The sequence below is a fragment of the Anguilla rostrata genome, chromosome 12 (genome assembly GCF_018555375.3).
Source record: "Anguilla rostrata isolate EN2019 chromosome 12, ASM1855537v3, whole genome shotgun sequence".
NCBI lineage: Eukaryota > Metazoa > Chordata > Actinopteri > Anguilliformes > Anguillidae > Anguilla > Anguilla rostrata.
In genome coordinates, this window is record NC_057944.1 from 1890196 (window position 1) to 1910576 (window position 20381).

The window sequence follows — 20381 nt, forward strand, 5'->3', positions numbered from 1 at the left end:
TTTGAGCAGTAATACTTACATAGCAATGATGAAATCTTATCTATGTTCAGTAGATGGAGACAGAGACAGTACTGTCTCCATAGAAAATGCTATAAAACGCTATTCTAAAGCAAAATTAGACATGTTATACATCGTTAGAAAGCTTATACTCTCACCTACTGAATAAATGAATTGTCAATCAAGCCAGACTGTACTAAAAAGGGTGACAACGCCGTAAACAACACGTGTGGTATTACTCACAGCTATCCTGGAAGGTACCAAGGCATCACAAATGCGCGTATATTTCTCCAAGACAATATGACCACTCGGTCTCAAAAGAGACATCTCTACACGTAAAACCAACAGTAAGGTTTTATATTTATTCAATATTTAGTCCCAGATATTGACTGTAGAATGACATGGTATCATTTTTAAAAACTTTTTCTCATTTATTTCGTTATTCAGTGAGCAGCATTTTCACTGCTGTATTGGCATAGCTTAGGGCTATTGTCGGGTTTATCTTGTTGCTATGACGGAATACAATTTTTAGTGGTGAAAGAATATTTTTATGAATGCCAACATAGACAATATTGTCCATTATGTCATGGGTGGGGGGTGTAGTTGTGGATGAGACTGCAGGGAGGGGGTGCGTGTTAAATGAATGACCAGAGCGACAATGGTGGCACTGCGAAACTCCGTATTCAGCATAGTTGTCGTGTATCGTCTACTAATGAAACTAAAACAACGCGTTTCTGTTTTTAACTTTGGTTGCAGTAGCACCGAATCTCTGAGTTCAGTAATCTCGGCACGCCGGCGTGCCGACCACTAGGGGCTTTGAGCTAAGAGGTTAAATTATTTAATAGCTTTATCTACTCCGATTTTGCATACTTCCTTGTTAAATGTCTTGTTAAAGTGAGCCCAGATGCAAAGTCTGTTTTATGTTTGTGTGGAACGCCCATTGTGATTACACTGTAGGCAAAACATTTCACCTCCCTAGTAATATGTGAAATGGAACAATGATTCAGTGTTGAAGAGTGAAATTGAGGATTGTAAGGTTGATGATGCTCTGGGGAAGATGTCTGTGCTACACTCTCCAACAGCAGCACTCCGCACCTGAGAATTAGACGTCCTGCTGGACTAAACTCTGACAGTTCTACAGATGTTATTCTGACCCAAAATGCCACTTTTCTTATACTGTATTTTCTCTGAAATGGGGCAAAGGGCCCATCTACCTTTTCTATAATCTTTTCTTTGGGTTTAATCCTCCCATCCCATCCCAGAAGTGTAGCTGCCATCTTTCAGAGTGGACAGTAAGTTTTCTTTTTACTTTTGGTTTAATGTGACAAACTCCTCACTGCACTGCAAGCTAAAGCTGGCGGTATACTCAGTAAGAAGAAAGAACTTCAGGATTGAGAACCACAGGCGAACATGTCCATGAACACTGTTGTCGGTATACTCAGTGAGAACACCGCACCGTTTGATGTCACTCCACGCCACTGAGGCGTGAATAATTAGGAGGCAGCTATTAACTGGGGCTGGAATCTCGCCCAGACCTCCGTCTCGCGGCTACGCCATGGATGTATAAAGAGAAGGGCTATGCAAGATCACAACACAAAACAAAAAGTTTAAAGTGTTTAAAGTGGCTTTAGTTCATCTAGCTATGCAAAAGAAGAAAAAAAGGCGAAGGAGATGGTATGTTCGCCATCTAAATCAGAGTAGGACAGAGAATGGAGAGTTTTGTCTGTACATTCGGCAAATGTGGAGTTTAGACGAGGGGGTCCACTTCTCTTATTTCCAAATGTGTGCTAGGCATTTTGATGACTTGCTGAAATGAGTAGCACCATTCATCAAACATGCGAGAACTCACAGAATTTCCATCTCTACAGAAGAGAGATTGGCATTGACTCTCCGTACATTAGCATGTGAAGTCTGCCCTCTGATCTCTCAACCGTGACGTAACCAACCATGTGATACCTGGACCAATAGCTGAGAGGGGGAGGTCGGAGTTCTCCCTGGGGGCCGTCGCACACTGCAACGTGAGAACACACAACACTGTGTGTTTTTGTTCTTCAGTTGTTCTCATTGCGTCTTTTTGCTCAAAAATGCTCTTAATGAGTATACCACCTACTTAACACACAGCTAAAGGCAGAGTCACTTCAGAAACAGGCTCAAATGTTTGTATGGATGTGATAAAAGTTTATAATAGAAGATGAAGAAAAGTAATTGAAAGTTTCTCTAACTAGTGAAGTAAATTACAGTTAGAAGGACCATCACCATAGGTCCTTGCAGCAGGACACGCAACATATACAGAAATGACAGATTCGATCATAAGGGCATGCCAGTCATACAAAGTCCCAAAGAGCCAAATTACTTTAAACTATTCAGGAAACATTGGGTAGCATTGCTTTGGAATACAGCTTGTTTAATTTGTGTGAGCTAAGATATTGTTTCATGTAACTTGGTGCAATTTTGATATCAATACTTGTAATGGCAGGCCTAGATGTGAATTAATGACTTAAAGACAGTACACTGTATGTGTAAGTAACTTGGTATTTTTGTATGTTGAAAATGTGTTTTTCATCAGAAATCATTTCTTTTTTTACTGGGTTTGTTATGAGTAAGTGATAATAGCAATTCATATAAATGTAGGCTATGAGAAACATGCATGCACGCAAACACACATTCTAGCTGAAAGAAACAAACAGGCATAGATTTAATCTTTTAACTTTACCATTAATGACAAATACATGAAAGTGTATGTCATTTTTAAATAAAAGTGGTTTTGATGGGCTATTGTACATGACAGACCGACTAATTGTCTGCATGTCGGTAGAGTATATATATAGGGCTAGCTAACATTAATTTAGAAATATGGCGTTGCAGGGTCGCTACAGTAGTCGAGTTAAGAAGTAGTTACAGTACCAGTACTGGCACAATGCAACCATTTTGACTTTTAAAAAAGCGATATACCAGGCATGGAGAAGTCATTATCTTGTGCCAGTTTTTGTACGACCAGTAATGTTACCTACCAGACAGAAATGCATCACTGATTTTAGTGCTTAATTTCAGAGCCGTCTGTAGTAACATTATACACACGATCTGTTGCATCTTTAGCAAGGTAGCTAATGTAAAACTTGAAGGCGAAGGTGGCACTGTCTAATGTGTGGGTATATTTTATTTGGATTTGTGAAATATAAATGAGTTTCCCACAAGGATATTACAGATGCCAAAGCACTAGTTTAAATATTTTAATTTTAGTAAGCCATCAATCCAGTGTAATTAGTTAGAGGATCGCGTGAGTCCGAGGGGGGATGAACCTGCATCTGTTACAAAAAGTTCCAAAGGCAACCCAGTGAGCTAAAAGATTGCAGACATTATGGCTGGAAAGTTTTGTACTTTTAAACGTGTACTTGTATATTTGTGTGTGTATCTGATGTTTCTAATGGCTGGTATACCTAAATTTCCAATGGGGAGATGTATTTCTTGTGTTCCTGGAGCATTTATGATGATGCAATCAGGCAGGAAGAAGAAGGAAAAAACACAAAATCCCCTAAGTTTGGGGCTTTATTGTGCCGACGTGTGACATTGTTTGTGAATTCTGTCTGTTGAAATGAGGTCAGAAGGTACAGAAATGAATGTTTTTAGGGGCTGGGAGTCTGTGGTCATTGGGGTTATTTTTGAAGGGAACCCTGAAAAGTGCCAAACTCTCTGGGCTGTATAGGTATGGGGCATGCCGCCCCGCCAAGGCCGAACTTGGCGGGATGGCATACCGTACCTGCCATCCCAATTAAACATTTAAACTATTGCTTTTGCAACTGTATAATCTTTGCGGAAAATCCATCCAAATGATTGCCTCTTAACATTGTTAAAGCTGTCTATTCCTGGTTATTGGCAACTTTCATACTTTGTCATACGATAAACTGTTTTCTCTTACACTGCACCAAACTACATGGCTCATTTATACGCTGACTGAAGTGTGCATCTCTGTAAGAGCCATTCACTGCACCGGCCTCGTTAATGAAGTTTTGGGGTAACTCCCTTACTGTGTTACTCATTGGGCATATTCATTAATTTCACTAGCAGGATGTGCAGCTCCTCTGGGATAGCTGCTAGAGTCAGTGTCCAGATGGATAAAATAATACAGAGGTCATGAATTGCTCACTTGTACGCTGACTGAGGTTTAAGTGTCAGAGAACACTTAGATGGCAGCAGTAGAGTGTCTCTCTCTCCAGGGTGCAGTGTCTAGCGATAATTTCATATGAGCACACCCCAGTCAATACGCATATATGCTAAATTGTATTCACACAAACATTCAGGTTACAGGTTTTGAAAATGAATGAAATCAGGAAATTTGTTTTCTTCCCTGTGACAAAATTCAAACCCTTACACAGCCACAACAGTTAAGGTCACACAGTACACAGCACTACTCACCCCAGTCTCTGTAGTTTACAGTTTGGACTCATCAGTCCAGCACAGAGCAGCTTCACTCCTGAATCTCCCAGGTTATTGCAGCTGAGGTCCAGATCTCTCAGGGTTGAGTTTGATGACTGGAGAGCTGAGGCCACAATATCGCAGGACTCCTCTGTGAGGTCACAGCTGTTCAGTCTGCAGAGAGTTAATATAGTATATTATGAATATTGTTTCTTTACTGTCAATTTTTGTTTAATACCACAATTAAAAATAAAGAAAACATTTCACCACTTCAACTAAGTTTTATTTATTTCAGACATGCACTTGATAAGATGAATGTGTGCTCACGAGAGAAACGGCTCCACAGCCAACAAGTCCCTGCTCTCTCGTGCACTCTGTGTGCTGTAATCTCTCTCTCTCCCTATGAAAGTCCTGTAATGTCTACTCTGTGGGGTCTGTGTCACATCCAAGGTGTATGGCTATTTAGTGTATAACAGAGCACACCACAAAGAATGCACTGACTTTCTGAGGGCTGTATTGTAATGTACCACCCAACCCTTCCAAGCATCTAAAATACATTTTTAACATTCCAAACGTTCGCTCAATCATTGACCAATAAAACGCAAGTTGGTGGTGTGCTGGCTTAATGTATGGAGAAAGTAGTAAAGGATGAACACTTTTTTTTGACTGTTCCCAGGCTTTTCACTGAAGCCTCTCTGCTCTCATAGGAAGCGCAGTTGTTATAATTACAAATTTCACAAATAATTCTTCTTCAGTTTGATGACAGAATGTAATTAATTCAGTATTAGAAATAATCCACTTCACTGAGGCTACTGTGTCAGTTTAGTCACATGATCAGTTCTAAATGACGCTGTTAGCTCCATGCAGATGCACTGCAAAAATAGCTGCCATTGGACTGCGTAAATGAGCACAGCTTGCATTTGAAACAGTCAAACTGAAATTAAATATTTCTCACATCTGTGTCATGCACGCACATGTGTGCCGCATTCATAACGCCACCAAAATAGCAAAATGTGCTGTGAGTTAAGACCTGGTCTGGACTGGTTTAAATGGAAACACATTATTCAACACCGAATCTTGCATATCTGGGCATACATAAAAACATGCTTTTACCGCTAAAAATATGCAATTTTTTTAAAATTGAGTGTAATGTAAATGTAATTTTGATATCAATACTTTTAATGCAGGCCTAGATTTGAATTAATGACTTAAAGACAGTACACTGTATGTGTAAGTAACTTGCCATTTTTGTATGTTGAAAATGTGTTTTTCTAGTATTGGGTTTGTTATGAGTAAGTGATAATAGCAATTCATATAAATGTAGGCTATGAGAAACATGCATGCACGCAAACACACGTTCTAGCTGAAAGAAAAACATAGGCATAGATATAATCTTTTTACTTTACCATTAATGACAAATAAATAAAAGTGTATGTCATTTTTAAATGAAAGTGGTTTTGATGGGCTATTGTACATGACAGACCTACTAATTGACTGCATGTCGGTAGAGGATATATATAGGGCTAGCTAACATTAATTTATAAATATGGCGTTGCAGGGTCGCTATAGTAGTCTAGTTAAGAAGTAGTTACAGTACCAGTACTGGCACAATGCAACCATTTTGACTATTAAAAAAGCGATATACCAGGCATGGAGAAGTCATTATCTTGTGCCAGTTTCTGTACGACCAGTAATGTTACCTACCAGACAGAAATGCATCACTGATTTTAGTGCTTAATTTCAGAGCCGTCTGTAGTAACATTAAACACACGATCTGTTGTATCTTTAGCAAGGTAGCTAATGTAAAACTTGAAGGCAAAGGTGGAACTGTCTAACGTGTGGGTGTATTTTATTTGGATTTGTGAAATATAAATTAGTTTCCCACAAGGATTTTACAGATGCCAAAACAATAGTTTAAATGTTTTATTTTTAGTAAGCCATCAATCCAGTGTAATTAGTTAGAGGATCGCGTGAGTCCGAGGGGGGATGAACCTGCATCTGTTACAAAAAGTTCCAACGGCAACCCAGTGAGCTAAAAGATTGCAGACATTATGGCTGCAAAATTTTGTACTTTTAAACGTGTACTTGTATATTTGTGTGTGTATCTGATGTTTCTAATGGCTGATATACCTAAATTTCCAATGGGGAGATGTATTTCTTGTGGTCCTGGAGCATTTATGATGATGTAATCAGGCAGGAAGAAGAAGAAGGAAAAAACACAAAATCCCCTAAGTTTGGGGCTTTATTGTGCCGACGTGTGACATTGTTTGTGAATTCTGTCTGTTGAAATGAGGTCAGAAGGTGCAGAAATTAATGTTTTTAGGGGCTGGGAGTCTGTGGTCATTGCAGTTATTTTTGAAGGGAACCCTGAAAAGTGCCAAACTCTCTGGGCTGTATAGGTATGGGGCATGCCGCCCCGCAAAGGCGTAACTTGGCGGGATGGCATACCGTACCTGCCATCCCAATTGAACATTTAAACTATTGCTTTTGCAACTGTATAATCTTTGCGGAAAATCCATCCAAATGATTGCCTCTTAACATTGTTAAAGCTGTCTATTCCTGGTTATTGGCAACTTTCATACTTTGTCATACGATAAACTGTTTTCTCTTACACTGCACCAAACTACATGGCTCATTTATACGCTGACTGAAGTGTGCATCTCTGTAAGAGCCATTCACTGCACCGGCCTCGTTAATGAAGTTTTGGGGTAACTCCCTTACTGTGTTACTCACTGGGCATATTCATTAATTTCACTAGCAGGATGTGCAGCTCCTCTGGGATAGCTGCTAGAGTCAGTGTCCAGATGGATAAAATAATACAGAGGTCATGAATTGCTCACTTGTACGCTGACAGAGGTTTTAGTGTCAGAGAACACCTAGATGGCAGCAGTAGAGTGTCTCTCTCTCCAGGGTGCAGTGTCTAGCGATAATTTCATATGAGCACACCCCAGTCAATACGCATATATGCTAAATTGTATTCACACAAACATTCCGGTTACAGGTTTTGAAAATGAATGAAATCAGGAAATTTGTTTTCTTCCCTGTGACAAAATTCAAACCCGTACACAGCCACAACAGTTAAGGTCACACAGTACACAGCACTACTCACCCCAGTGTCTGTAGTTTACAGTTTGGACTCATCAGTCCAGCACAGAGCAGCTTCACTCCTGAATCTCTCAGGTTATTGTAGCTGAGGTCCAGATCTCTCAGGGTTGAGTTTGATGACTGGAGAGCTGAGGCCACAATATTGCAGGACTCCTCTGTGAGGTCACAGCTGTTCAGTCTGCAGAGAGTTAATATAGTATATTATGAATATTGTTTCTTTACCGTCAATTTTTGTTTAATATCACAATTAAAAATAAAGAAAACATTTCACCACTTCAACTAAGTTTTATTTATTTCAGACATGCACTTGATAAGATGAATGTGTGCTCACGAGAGAAACGGCTCCACAGCCAACAAGTCCCTGCTCTCTCGTGCACTCTGTGTGCTGTAATCTCTTTCTCTATCCCTATGAAAGTCCTGTAATGTCTACTCTGTGGGGTCTGTGTCACATCCAAGGTGTATGGCTATTTAGTGTATAACAGAGCACACCACAAAGAATGCACTGACTTTCTGAGGGCTGTATTGTAATGTACCACCCAACCCTTCCAAGCAACTAAAATACATTTTTAACATTCCAAACGTTCGCTCAATCATTGACCAATAAAACGCAAGTTGGTGGTGTGCTGGCTTAATGTATGGAGAAAGTAGTAAAGGATGAACACTTTTTTTTGACTGTTCCCAGGCTTTTCACTGAAGCCTCCCTGCTCTCATAGGAAGCGCAGTTGTTATAATTACAAATTTCACAAATAATTCATCTTCAGTTTGATGACAGAATGTAATTCATTCAGTATTAGAAATAATCCACTTCACTGAGGCTACTGTGTCAGTTTAGTCACATGATCAGTTCTAAATGACGCTGTTAGCTCCATGCAGATGCACTGCAAAAATAGCTGCCATTGGACTGCGTAAATGAGCACAGCTTGCATTTGAAACAGTCAAACTGAAATTAAATATTTCTCACATCTGTGTCATGCATTCACATGTGTGCCGCATTCATAACGCCACCAAAATAGCAAAATGTGCTGTGAGTTAAGACCTGGTCTGGACTGGTTTAAATGGAAACACATTATTCAACACCGAACTTGCGCATCTGGGCATACATAAAAACATGCTTTTACCGCTAAAAATATGCAATTTTTTTAAAATTGAGTGTAATGTAAATGTAATTTTGATATCAATACTTTTAATGGCAGGCCTAGATTTGAATTAATGACTTAAAGACAGTACACTGTATGTGTAAGTAACTTGCCATTTTTGTATGTTGAAAATGTGTTTTTCTAGTATTGGGTTTGTTATGAGTAAGTGATAATAGCAATTCATATAAATGTAGGCTATGAGAAACTTGCATGCACGCAAACACACGTTCTAGCTGAAAGAAAAACATAGGCATAGATATAATCTTTTTACTTTACCATTAATGACAAATAAATGAAAGTGTATGTCATTTTTAAATGAAAGTGGTTTTGATGGGCTATTGTACATGACAGACCTACTAATTGTCTGCATGTCGGTAGAGGATATATATAGGGCTAGCTAACATTAATTTAGAAATATGGCGTTGCAGGGTCGCTACAGTAGTCTAGTTAAGAAGTAGTTACAGTACCAGTACTGGCACAATACAACCATTTTGACTTTTAAAAAAGCGATATACCAGGCATGGAGAAGTCATTATCTTGCGCCAGTTTCTGTACGACCAGTAATGTTACCTACCAGACAGAAATGCATCACTGATTTTAGTGCTTAATTTCAGAGCCGTCTGTAGTAACATTATACACACGATCTGTTGTATCTTTAGCAAGGCAGCTAATGTAAAACTTGAAGGCAAAGGTGGAACTGTCTAACGTGTGGATGTATTTTATTTGGATTTGTGAAATATAAATTAGTTTCCCACAAGGATTTTACAGATGCCAAAGCAATAGTTTAAATGATTTATTTTTAGTTAGCCATCAATCCAGTGTAATTAGTTAGAGGATCGCGTGAGTCCGAGGGGGGATGAACCTGCATCTGTTACAAAAAGTTCCAACGGCAACCCAGTGAGCTAAAAGATTGCAGACATTATGGCTGCAAAGTTTTGTACTTTTAAACGTGTACTTGTATATTTGTGTGTGTATCTGATGTTTCTAATGGCTGATATACCTAAATTTCCAATGGGGAGATGTATTTCTTGTGTTCCTGGAGCATTTATGATGATGCAATCAGGCAGGAAGAAGAAGGAAAAAACACAAAATCCCCTAAGTTTGGGGCTTTATTGTGCCGACGTGTGACATTGTTTGTGAATTCTGTCTGTTGAAATGAGGTCAGAAGGTACAGAAATGAATGTTTTTAGGGGCTGGGAGTCTGTGGTCATTGCAGTTATTTTTGAAGGGAACCCTGAAAAGTGCCAAACTCTCTGGGCTGTATAGGTGTGGGGTATGCCGCCCCGCCAAGGCCTAACTTGGCGGGATGGCATGCCGTACCTGCCATCCCAATTAAACATTTAAACTATTGCTTTTGCAACTGTATAATCTTTGCGGAAAATCCATCCAAATGATTACCTCTTAACATTGTTAAAGCTGTCTATTCCTGGTTATTGGCAACTTTCATACTTTGTCATACGATAAACTGTTTTCTCTTACACTGCACCAAACTACATGGTTCACTTACACGCTGACTGAAGTGTGCATCTCTGTAAGAACCAATCACTGCACTGGCCTCGTTAATAAAGTTTTGGGGTAACTCCCTTACTGTGTTACTCACTGGGCATATTCATTAATTTCACTAGCAGGATGTGCAGCTCCTCTGGGACAGCTGCTAGAGTCAGTGTCCAGATGGATAAAATAATACAGAGGTCATGAATTGCTCACTTGTACGCTGACTGAGGTTTTAGTGTCAGAGAACACTTAAGCCGCGTTTCCACTGCAGGAACTATACCCCGGAACTAGGAACCTTTTGAGGAACTCAGTGCGTTTCCACCGCAGGAACTAGGGTCTAAATTTAGTTCCGGGGGCTTTGTTTTACCCCCCAAAAGGTTCCTGCTCGGGGGGTAGTACTTTCCGAAAGTACAGGAACCTTTTGGGTGGAGCTTGCAGCGCTGAACATTTCTGATTGGTCGAGTACTCGCAGCATTTTTTTGTGTCTATTTTCAGGCGCCATGTTTGAAAATATGCAGGCGGAAACCAATTTATTTTCATAATAACTTCAAATCAAACTTGTATGTTATGCGGCGCAGTAGCCTACTTTTGGTTATAGCCTGCCAACGTCTTGGAATCATAACGTGTGCTCTTCTGTTCTTTTCTTGCTTTAGTATTCGTTTTATAAAATGCTAAGCATTCGTGCTGGGACAGCATATTACGTACTAAAACATTCAAACGGATTAATTAGGTTGCTGAATAGTTTCTTCCGGATTTTCTTTGTTAGTCCGTTGTAACTGACTCAAAACGTTTGATACAGTTATGTGAGGTATGCGGTAGTTCTGCGTAATTCACATTGGTGATACAATAAAAGCAAACTGGAAATCACCTTCCGCACTTTTTGTCAGGGTAAAATAACAGGTTAATTCTAGTAATCGTACCTTTAGCTTTTTCAGACTGCCGTAATTTTACTCTGCCATTCTTCAATTCCACAAAAAGACCAGGAAGACTATGGACTAATTTATGGTGCATGGTTCGCATCTGGAGGGCACACTTCGCTGCTCGGCTAGCAGTAACTTCGAAGGAAAACAAACGGTGGCTGTACCACTACTAATTAAAATTTTCACGCGAGTCCGAGTTTTCGTTCTATTCTTGTCATTTTTCTTTGCCTATATAGAATTGACGATGAGAAAGTAATCAAACAGCAAATTGTTTACAACGTGTGCATGTTTTCTGCTGTTGTTGCCAGTTATATTGGAAATGTGAATGCATTCTGTCGCTTCGGATGTCAAGACATGAAAGCGAATGTTCGCATAAAAACATAATGAATGTGTTTGAGAGGATATATAAAACAGTTACAATCTGACTATTGGTCTGCATAACGGTCCAAGTTAAACTACCAACGACAGTTTTGCTTGACAACGGTAAAATATGCCCAAACGGCTGCAGAAGAATATTTCAATTCCATGTGATTAAATCGATAAAAATCAATAAATACAAAAGTAACCATATATAGTCATTGTTGGTAACCCGTTGTATAAGTGGAATAAACCCCTCCCGCCTGTCCCGGTTATTAGAAAATAATGTAGGCTACTTCGGTGGTAGTATGGGGTTACAGAAGAAATCATATGACAGATGGACCGACGACAACGTCGCTTTTTCATACGTCAGTGGGCTAATTTGCCTAATCTTCGCGGGACTTTAGACCCCGGTGGAAACGCAGACAACCATTGGCTGAAGGAACCTTTTAGTTCCTGGTAAAGTAGTTCCTGGGACTGAGAGTTGCGGGTAATTTTGGTGGAAACGCAGCTTTAGATGGCAGCAGTAGAGTGTCTCTCTCTCCAGGGTACAGTGTCTAGCGATAATTTCACATGAGCACACCCCAGTCAATACGCATATATGCTAAATTGTATTCACACAAACATTCAGGTTACAGGTTTTGAAAATGAATGAAATCAGGAAATTTGTTTTCTTCCCTGTGACAAAATTCAAACCCTTACACAGCCACAACAGTTAAGGTCACACAGTACACAGCACTACTCACCCCAGTCTCTGTAGTTTACAGTTTGGACTGATCAGTCCAGCACAGAGCAGCTTCACTCCTGAATCTCCCAGGTAATTGTAGCTGAGGTCCAGATCTCTCAGGGGTGAGTTTGATGACTGGAGAGCTGAGGCCACAATATCGCAGGACTCCTCTGTGAGGTCACAGCTGTTCAGTCTGCAGAGAGTTAATATAGTATATTATGAATATTGTTTCTTTACTGTCAATTTTAGTTTAATACCACAATTAAAAATAAAGAAAGCATTTCCCCACTTCAACTAAGTTTCATTTATTTCAGACATGCACTTGATAAGATGAATGTATGCTCACGAGAGAAACGGCTCCACAGCCAACAAGTCCCTGCTCTCGCGTGCACTCTGTGTGCTATAATCTCTTTCTCTCTCCCTATGAAAGTCCTGTAATGTCTACTCTGTGAGGTCTGTGTCACATCCAAGGTGTATGGCTATTTAGTGTATAACACAGGACACCACAAAGAATGCACTGACTTTCTGAGGGCTGTATTGTAATGTACCACCCAACCCTTCCAAGCATCTAAAATACATTTTTAACATTCCAAACGTTCGCTCAATCATTGACCAATAAAACGCAAGTTGGTGGTGTGCTGGCTTAATGTATGGATAAAGTAGTAAAGGATGAACACTTTGTTTTGACTGTTCCCAGGCTTTTCACTGAAGCCTCCCTGCTCTCATAGGAAGCGCAGTTGTTATAATTACAAATTTCACAAATAATTCATCTTCAGGTTTGATGACAGAATGTAGGCTAATTCATTCAGGATTAGAAATAATCCACTTCACTGAGGCTACTGTGTCAGTTTAGTCACATGATCAGTTCTAAATGACGCTGTTAGCTCCATACAGATGCTGCCATTGGACTGCGTAAATGAGCACAGCTTGCATTTGAAACAGTCAAACTGAAATAAAATATTTCTCACATCTGTGTCATGCATTCACATGTGTGCCGCATTCATAACGCCACCAAAATAGCAAAATGTGCTATGAGTTAAGACCTGGTCTGGATTGGTTTAAATGGAAACACATTATTCAACACCGAACTTACGCATCTGGGCATACATAAAAACATTCTTTTACCGCTAAAAATTTGTACTCCATCATTGCAACAAGATAAAGCCAACAATAGCCGAAGGTATGCCAGTACAGCTGTGAAAAATGCAGCTCACTGAACACTTAAATAAAGAAGAGGAATTTAAAAAAATTAGGCCTATACCATGTCATTCTACTGTCAATATCTTGGCATTAATATGGAATAAATATACAACCTTACCATTGGTTTTATGCATAGAGATGTCCCATTCAAGACTGAGTGGTCATATATTGTCTTGGACAATCCGTTTGTGAAATATATATATAACCCTAACCCTAACCCTACACTTATTTGTGATTCCTGGGTACCTTCCAAAATAGCTTTGCTAATTTTTTTAATTTTAATGTAATGTAACTGTAATGTAAGCGTTCATTGGTTGCTAAGTAGTCATTGTGTTTAATGCATCGGATGAGAGCTGAACTGAAACATAGTGGCGGACAGTTGAATTTGTATGAATGTCGTCCAATTCCCATACAAGGAAACATTACATACCGTAGAGTACAGGAAAAGATACAAGAATTAATGATTACACATGTAGGTACTGCTCCATATTGTGTGATAATGTTTTTGCATTATTTTTAATCTAATATCAATGCTTCATCCTAAACCTTCAAACAGGGCACATTTATATGCTTTATAACAGAAAAAAAAGCATTTCATTAATTTTTGGAGAGATTTTAGATACGTTTCAGGACACCTAGATATTTTAGGCCTCTGTACCGATGGAAATCCTGTAATTCCCACTTGAAAATGATGCAACAGTGAGTTTCTTGAAATACATAATTTACAGCAATGCATAATTTAGACATTTTGGATAGTTTTGGAGACACTGGGTACACTGCTTAGTTTTTGCTTCATAAATCTATAGTAGTTCTACATTTCCACCCTTACGCCGGGCACCCACCGCACGCGTAAGCGTCGCGTAAGCAGCACGGCGAAGCAGCACGACGCGGCGCGTAGCGTGTCTCCACTGGTTCCGTTTGTGTCGCGCAAAGGCTTGCTTAAAGCTCTATATTCCTAGTAGCTCTCGCAGTCTGCAGTGGGATTACATCGTGTATTTCACGTTTGTTCACGACTGTTGATTATGGGTTAAGTGAATACTTTGGTGAGAGACCCTTTTCAGTTTGTTAATTTGGTAATATTTCGTTAACCCGTAAATACGTGAGAAAGTAAACGCTTTCAAGAATTACCATAAACTTAAATCGCAACGTAGCCTGCATAACAATCAATCTCAAACTGTATTAATTTATTTGCTTGGTTAACAAGCGTGCCAATTTCATGAAGAATATGTAATGATCATAATAATAATAAATAATCCGTAATCAACCATTGGGAATTCCCGTGTTGTCTTGTCATTCACGTCAAAACATTTATAGGATCAGATTTAGTAAAATCAGCTAATCATGAAAAAGACAGTGACAGTTTAATCTTGAAGGGATATGAACACCACAACGCCATGAACACCGGAAGCTTTGAAGTACAAGTGCAATAAAGGCTTGCTTACAACTTCATTTATAAAATAGGTGCATTTTCATCGGCAAGACCACTAAATAATCTGATCTTTTTTAAAGCTCTGTGGATTATCTGATTTTTATTAACAAGCCCTTTTTGAAAGCACGGCGAACGAAGACATCGGAGAAGTCAAATAGGCTGAGCAATGGTTGGTTAAAAACTACCTAGCTAACAAACCGCTGCTCGGTGCATTCACTTCTACGTCATTCAATAGGCTACGTCTTTCTGTGGTGTATTTTCAAATTTACCCCACCCGCTCCGCAAAATAAGACAGCGAAACTAAGTTTGCCTTTTCCCCAGGTTCCAGTTATTTATTTATTTATTTTTACAAAACGAAAAGGCTTGTATTTTTTTAGCTGCTTATAAAATATCTGGGAGGTAACTAGGGACACACCCCCAGTAATATAAGGATGAAATATAAATCAGAGCATGTATACCTAGCATTTTAGAGCATATTTCTGTGTATAAACAGGCCATCGTGACGCGCGACAAGCCGAAAAAATAGAACAGAAGCGAAAAACTACGCTTCAGTTCGCTTGTGTCGTGCGAGCTTCGCAGCCGGTACGCGACGCGTTCGCATCTGGTGGAGATGATGTCGCCCGCTACCGTTGTAATAACAGTACTTCAACTACGCTTCAGTTACGCGCATAGTGCGCTCGCGGTCGATACGCGTGCGGTGGGTGCCCGGCTTTAGATTTTATGAACTTGTGGTCAAGGAGTTTTTGATCCAGGACATGTATAGTGTAACCTGTTTTATATATGGGTTCTCTCAGTATTTCATTGCAAACTAAAATAGAGCAAATTCAATTTGGATTTCTTTGCCTAGACAATTGCATTTGTGGCACTTTATATTCATAATGTAGGAAGAAATAAATAAATCTTTGTTAGTATTGTAAATGGTACAAAAGTCTTGCTTCATTTAAGCCATTATTCAAGTCTCTGTGATGCTCACGTCTGGAGTAATAAAGCTTTAAATAAGGTACCCCGTGAATGGGCAACGATTGGGCAGATTTGGCATGCGCGCAAAGGGTTTAAATGAGGGCACTAACTGTTAAAATGATCCACAAGTTATCATTTATACCAAATTTCACTTCCCAGACAATTTTATTGTTCTTTACTCTCACTAGAAATATTAAGTGTGAAAATACACTGTCAATCATCTACATTATTAATGACATGATACTCACGTGGCCTTCCTGCAGTTCCTGACTACTGGTAGCAGTCTCTGATGACCTGCTGCTGATGTGTTGTAGTCCTTCGGGTCAAACTCATCCAGGACCTCCTCTGACATCAGTAACACAAAGGCCAGAGCTGAACACTGTTCTCGTTCCAGCTTTATATCAGAAAGTTTTCCTGATCTCAGGGAATGCTGGATTTCCTCCACTAGAGAGTTGTCATTCAGTTCACTGAGACAGTGGAACAGATTGATGATCCTGTCGGCTGAAGATTCCTCCCTGATCTTCTCCTGAATGTGTTGGACTGTTATGTCAATGCTCAATGATCTGCTTTCAGACCATAGACTGAGAAATAAACTGAGCCTCATTTTGTATCTTCCTCCATCAGATCTGCTTCCTGTCTGTGTCAGGAGTCCTCCGAAGAGAGTCTGAATGAAGTCCAGAGAGAGGCCAAGAAGGAATCTGAGGAAAAGGTCCAGGTGTCCATTCTTACTCTCTAAGGCCAGATTCACTGCAGTGATGTGTAACTCAGACAGCCCCACTCTCTCACTGTGAGGTTCTGATTCTTCTGCTCTGAGTACATTTCTGTTCTCATTTACACATGAATGAAACACAAATAAGGCAGCCAGATACTCCTGAATGCTCAGATGCACAAAACAGTAGACCTTCTCCTGATCCAACCCACACTCTTCTTTAAAGATCTCTGTGCACACCCCAGAGTACACTGAAGCTTCACTGACATCAATGCCACTCTCTCTCAGGTCCTCTTCATAGAATATCAGATTGCCCTTTTCCAGCTGTAGAAAAGCCAGCTGCCCCAGTTTCAGGATGATTTCTGTATCTGATGCTGGCATCTTCTTTGAGTCTGTCTCATCAGTGCCATACTTCTGATTCTTCACATTAGTCTGAATGAGCAGGAAGTGTGTGTACATTTCAGTCAGAGTTTTAGGCAGATCTCCACTCTCTGTTTCACCCAACATTGCCTCCAGAACAGTAGCAGAAATCCAGCAGAAGACTGGTATGTGACACATGATGTAGAGACTCCTGGATGACTTTATGTGTGAGATAATTCTGCTGGCCTGGTTCTGATCTCTGATTCTCTTCCTGAAGTACCCCTCCTTCTGTGGGTCATTGAACCCGCGTACCTCTGTCACTCGGTGGACGCACTCAGGAGGGATCTGATTGGCTGCTGCTGGTCGGGAGGTGATCCAGAGGAGAGCAGAGGGCAGCAGATTCCCCTTAATGAGGTTGGTCAGCAGCACATCCACTGATGATGATTCGGTTGTATCACAGCAGATCTCATTACCTTGGAAATCTAGAGGAAGTCGACACTCATCCAGACCATCAAAGATAAACACCACTTTGACCTCATCACCTTCAACACTTTGGCTCTCTTTCAGTTGTGGAAAGTAGTGCTGCAGAAGTTGCATCAGACTGAATGCTCTTTCCTTCTTCAAATTCAGATCTCGGAAAGGAAGAGTGAAGATGAAATCAACGTCCTGATTGGCTTTTCCTTCTGCCCAGTCCAGAATGAACTTCTGCACAGAGACAGTTTTCCCAATGCCAGCGATGCCCTTTGTAAGCACAGTTCTGATGGGTTTCTTTTGTCCAGGTAAAGGCTTAAAGATGTCATTGCAGAGGATTGCAGTCTCCTGTGTGGTTTGTCTCTTGGATGCTGTCTCAATCTGTCTGACCTCATGTTCATTATTGACCACCCCACTTCCCCCTTCTGTGATGGAGAGCTCTGTATAGATCTCATTGAGGAGGGTTGGGTTGCTCTGCTTTGTTAAACTTTCAAATATGCATTCAAACTTTCTCTTTAGATGAGCTTTAAGTGCATTCTGGGGTATTTTTATGGATTCATCTAAAGAGAGGAAAGATGAGAAACAATTATGTTTAAAATGTGAAACATTTCCCATTCAATAACAGATTTTTTAACTGCCAATAAAAATATTAATAGACTCATTCTTAACAGCATTTTACACACATCACAGTGTTACATAAGTCTAACAGTATGTTATGCCTCTCACAGTGTTGTACATACCTCAAACAGTATGTTACACACCTCTCTCACAGTGTGTTACACACTTCTCACACAGTATTACATAACTCTGAAATATAATCCATCATAAATACATCATATCAGCAAGGAAGCACACACTGTTGCATTTGTACACTACGGATGAAGGGAACAAACATTAAAACACTGAAAATGGGTTCAAATGTGCTTCTACACTTAATGTCTCAGGTTTTGTTACATGGTCATTTTAAAATATAGTATTGTTATCCTGAGTGCTCTTCAGCCCTGGATACAACCTTGGGGCAGTCTGTCTAATGGGACAGTGGTTTAGTCACTGGCATTTGAGCACAAGATTCCTGCTTTGAATCCCCCTCAGGGACATTTAATCTCATGTACATTTGCTTACCCTCATAATCACTGCTTCATGCTATAATTTCATTGAAACGCCTTTGTGTGCGCATTGGTTGTGACACATTCTATATGTAATGTTGTCAATGTAAAACACTATTATGAAAGTGTGGATGCTATAGCTAATTCCAGCATTTGAATGGACACACATTCGCAATGAGAGAAAACTCTTACTGCGCTGCTCATCTCTCTCCAGTGAGTCAGTGAGATCCTTCTGCTTCATTTTCCTCAGGATGTGGAGTGTGATCTTCAGAGACCTCTCACTGCCACAGGTCTCCAGCAACTTCTCAACTATGTACCTGGCTTCAGGATCCTTCTGCTCTCTCCCAATGTATTCTGGGTAATCTTCAATTCGATGACTTTTGAACAATTCCTTCATCTTCATAAACTTAACCAGTACAGAAGGATCTTCAGACAGAGTCTTAAAGCATTCTGGGCAATCCTGACTCAGATGGCTCTGAAACTGTTTCAACTTCTCATCCTTCTTCAGCTTCATCAAAGTGTGCAGGAGAGACTGAAATAAACACATGAAGAGGAGTGCTGTATCAGTGTGAAATAAACACATGAAGAGGTGTGCTGTATCAGCATGAAATAAACACATGAAGAGGTGTGCTGTATCAGTGTGAAATAAACACATGAAGAGGTGTGCTGTATCAGTGTGAAATAAACACATGAAGAGGTGTGCTGTATCAGTGTGAAATAAACACATGAAGAGGTGTGCTGTATCAGTGTGAAATAAACACATGAAGAGGTGTGCTGTATCAGTGTGAAATAAACACATGAAGAGGTGGGTTGGTGAGTATGTCAATTCCTCATAATTGACCATTAATCATATTATCAAATAATAATTAAATAAATGTTACAAAAATGTTACCAGATGGATGGATAGAATTTTGTCTTGTTTGTTTTTTTCCCTACAAATACCTTTATTATTTAGGTTGGCCCAGTGTAAAATATTTAGTTACATGAATTTGGTAATTTTGTTATTGTATTTGAATATAAAATGTAGTAATATTATTTTATTAATTTTTATTATTATATTTAGAGAAAAAATATTTTGTTGGCTGAATACCTCAATATTAATGTAAGTCAATATTGTCAAATCAAAGTTAATACAACTTATTTATCGTTGCTCAGCCAACATAAAATAATTGTCGCTGGATCATAGAGTTTGTAGTGCACAGAACCTTGAAGGTACAGCAAACTGAAAAGTGCTATTGTATACAGCTACTTTAAACGTTTTAGTTGGGAGAACCAAACTTTTTTTACAGCGTGTGTTGTATTACAGTTGCTCAAATAAACGCAACAGGATCCTTGTTTTGTGTTGAGTGTTTTTGACAGCCAGAAAAGAGACAAATAGAGATACTAGAGATACTACTTGTGCTAAATCATGAATTTCCATATAATAAAGGAGTTGCTCTGTGCAGTACATTTAGTAAATGCTAACTGAACTGAATGCTTCCAGTTTAAAAGTCTCAGTTTGGAGTCCTCCTCTGCTGCCATTTGTGGGACCTGCTAAAGGAATCTGGACTTTCTGTGAGGCAGGGAGGATCAGGCAGCACTCCAGAACTGGATTTGATGTTAAGTTGTGTCTTTAGAGGAGTTAACCCCTTAAACCCCACTTAAAATCCAGGGCTTTTTGTAGGAACCTCCCCTGTCTTAAAGAAACCTCATTATCTCCATGCAGTACTGTTATCTCCATATATGAAACTATATGCAGTCCAGACATGGTTCAAAGCTTGAAATAAAGAGAACATTTCTACCAAAATAACCCCTGATCACACAGGAGTCTCGCTCTGTAAACATACAGGACATATTCATCCTGAAAAACAAAGAAGAAATCCAAAAATGTTTTTATTTTCTTTATTCTGTAGTGATTATATAGACTTCAGATACTGGATGGAACCAGATTTCTTTTTTAAATCTTATCCCAGGATGTATACAACACCAATAAAAAGTGGATTTAACAACGCAGTAAA

At 39.6% G+C, this 20381-nt stretch overlaps 1 protein-coding gene across 17 annotated transcripts in view; it reads right to left on the reverse strand.

The window, feature by feature from the left end:
* Window positions 1–20381, reverse strand: part of LOC135235496 (NACHT, LRR and PYD domains-containing protein 3-like) — a 340665-nt gene that overhangs the window by 180297 nt on the left and 139987 nt on the right. For 10 of the 17 annotated variants that reach the window (XM_064301021.1, XM_064301025.1, XM_064301016.1 and 7 more), the window contains 5 exons: window positions 18577–18916; window positions 15987–17838; window positions 12169–12342; window positions 7520–7693; window positions 4411–4584 (listed from right to left, as the gene is read on the reverse strand). The exons of 2 other annotated variants lie outside the window; for them this stretch is intronic. In XM_064301021.1, coding sequence (XP_064157091.1) covers window positions 4411–4584; window positions 7520–7693; window positions 12169–12342; window positions 15987–17838; window positions 18577–18916 — 2714 coding nt within the window. The remainder of the gene's footprint in view (window positions 1–4410; window positions 4585–7519; window positions 7694–12168; window positions 12343–15986; window positions 17839–18576; window positions 18917–20381) is intronic. 5 more of the 17 variants (XM_064301003.1, XM_064301007.1, XM_064301014.1 and 2 more) reach the window with 4 other exon arrangements.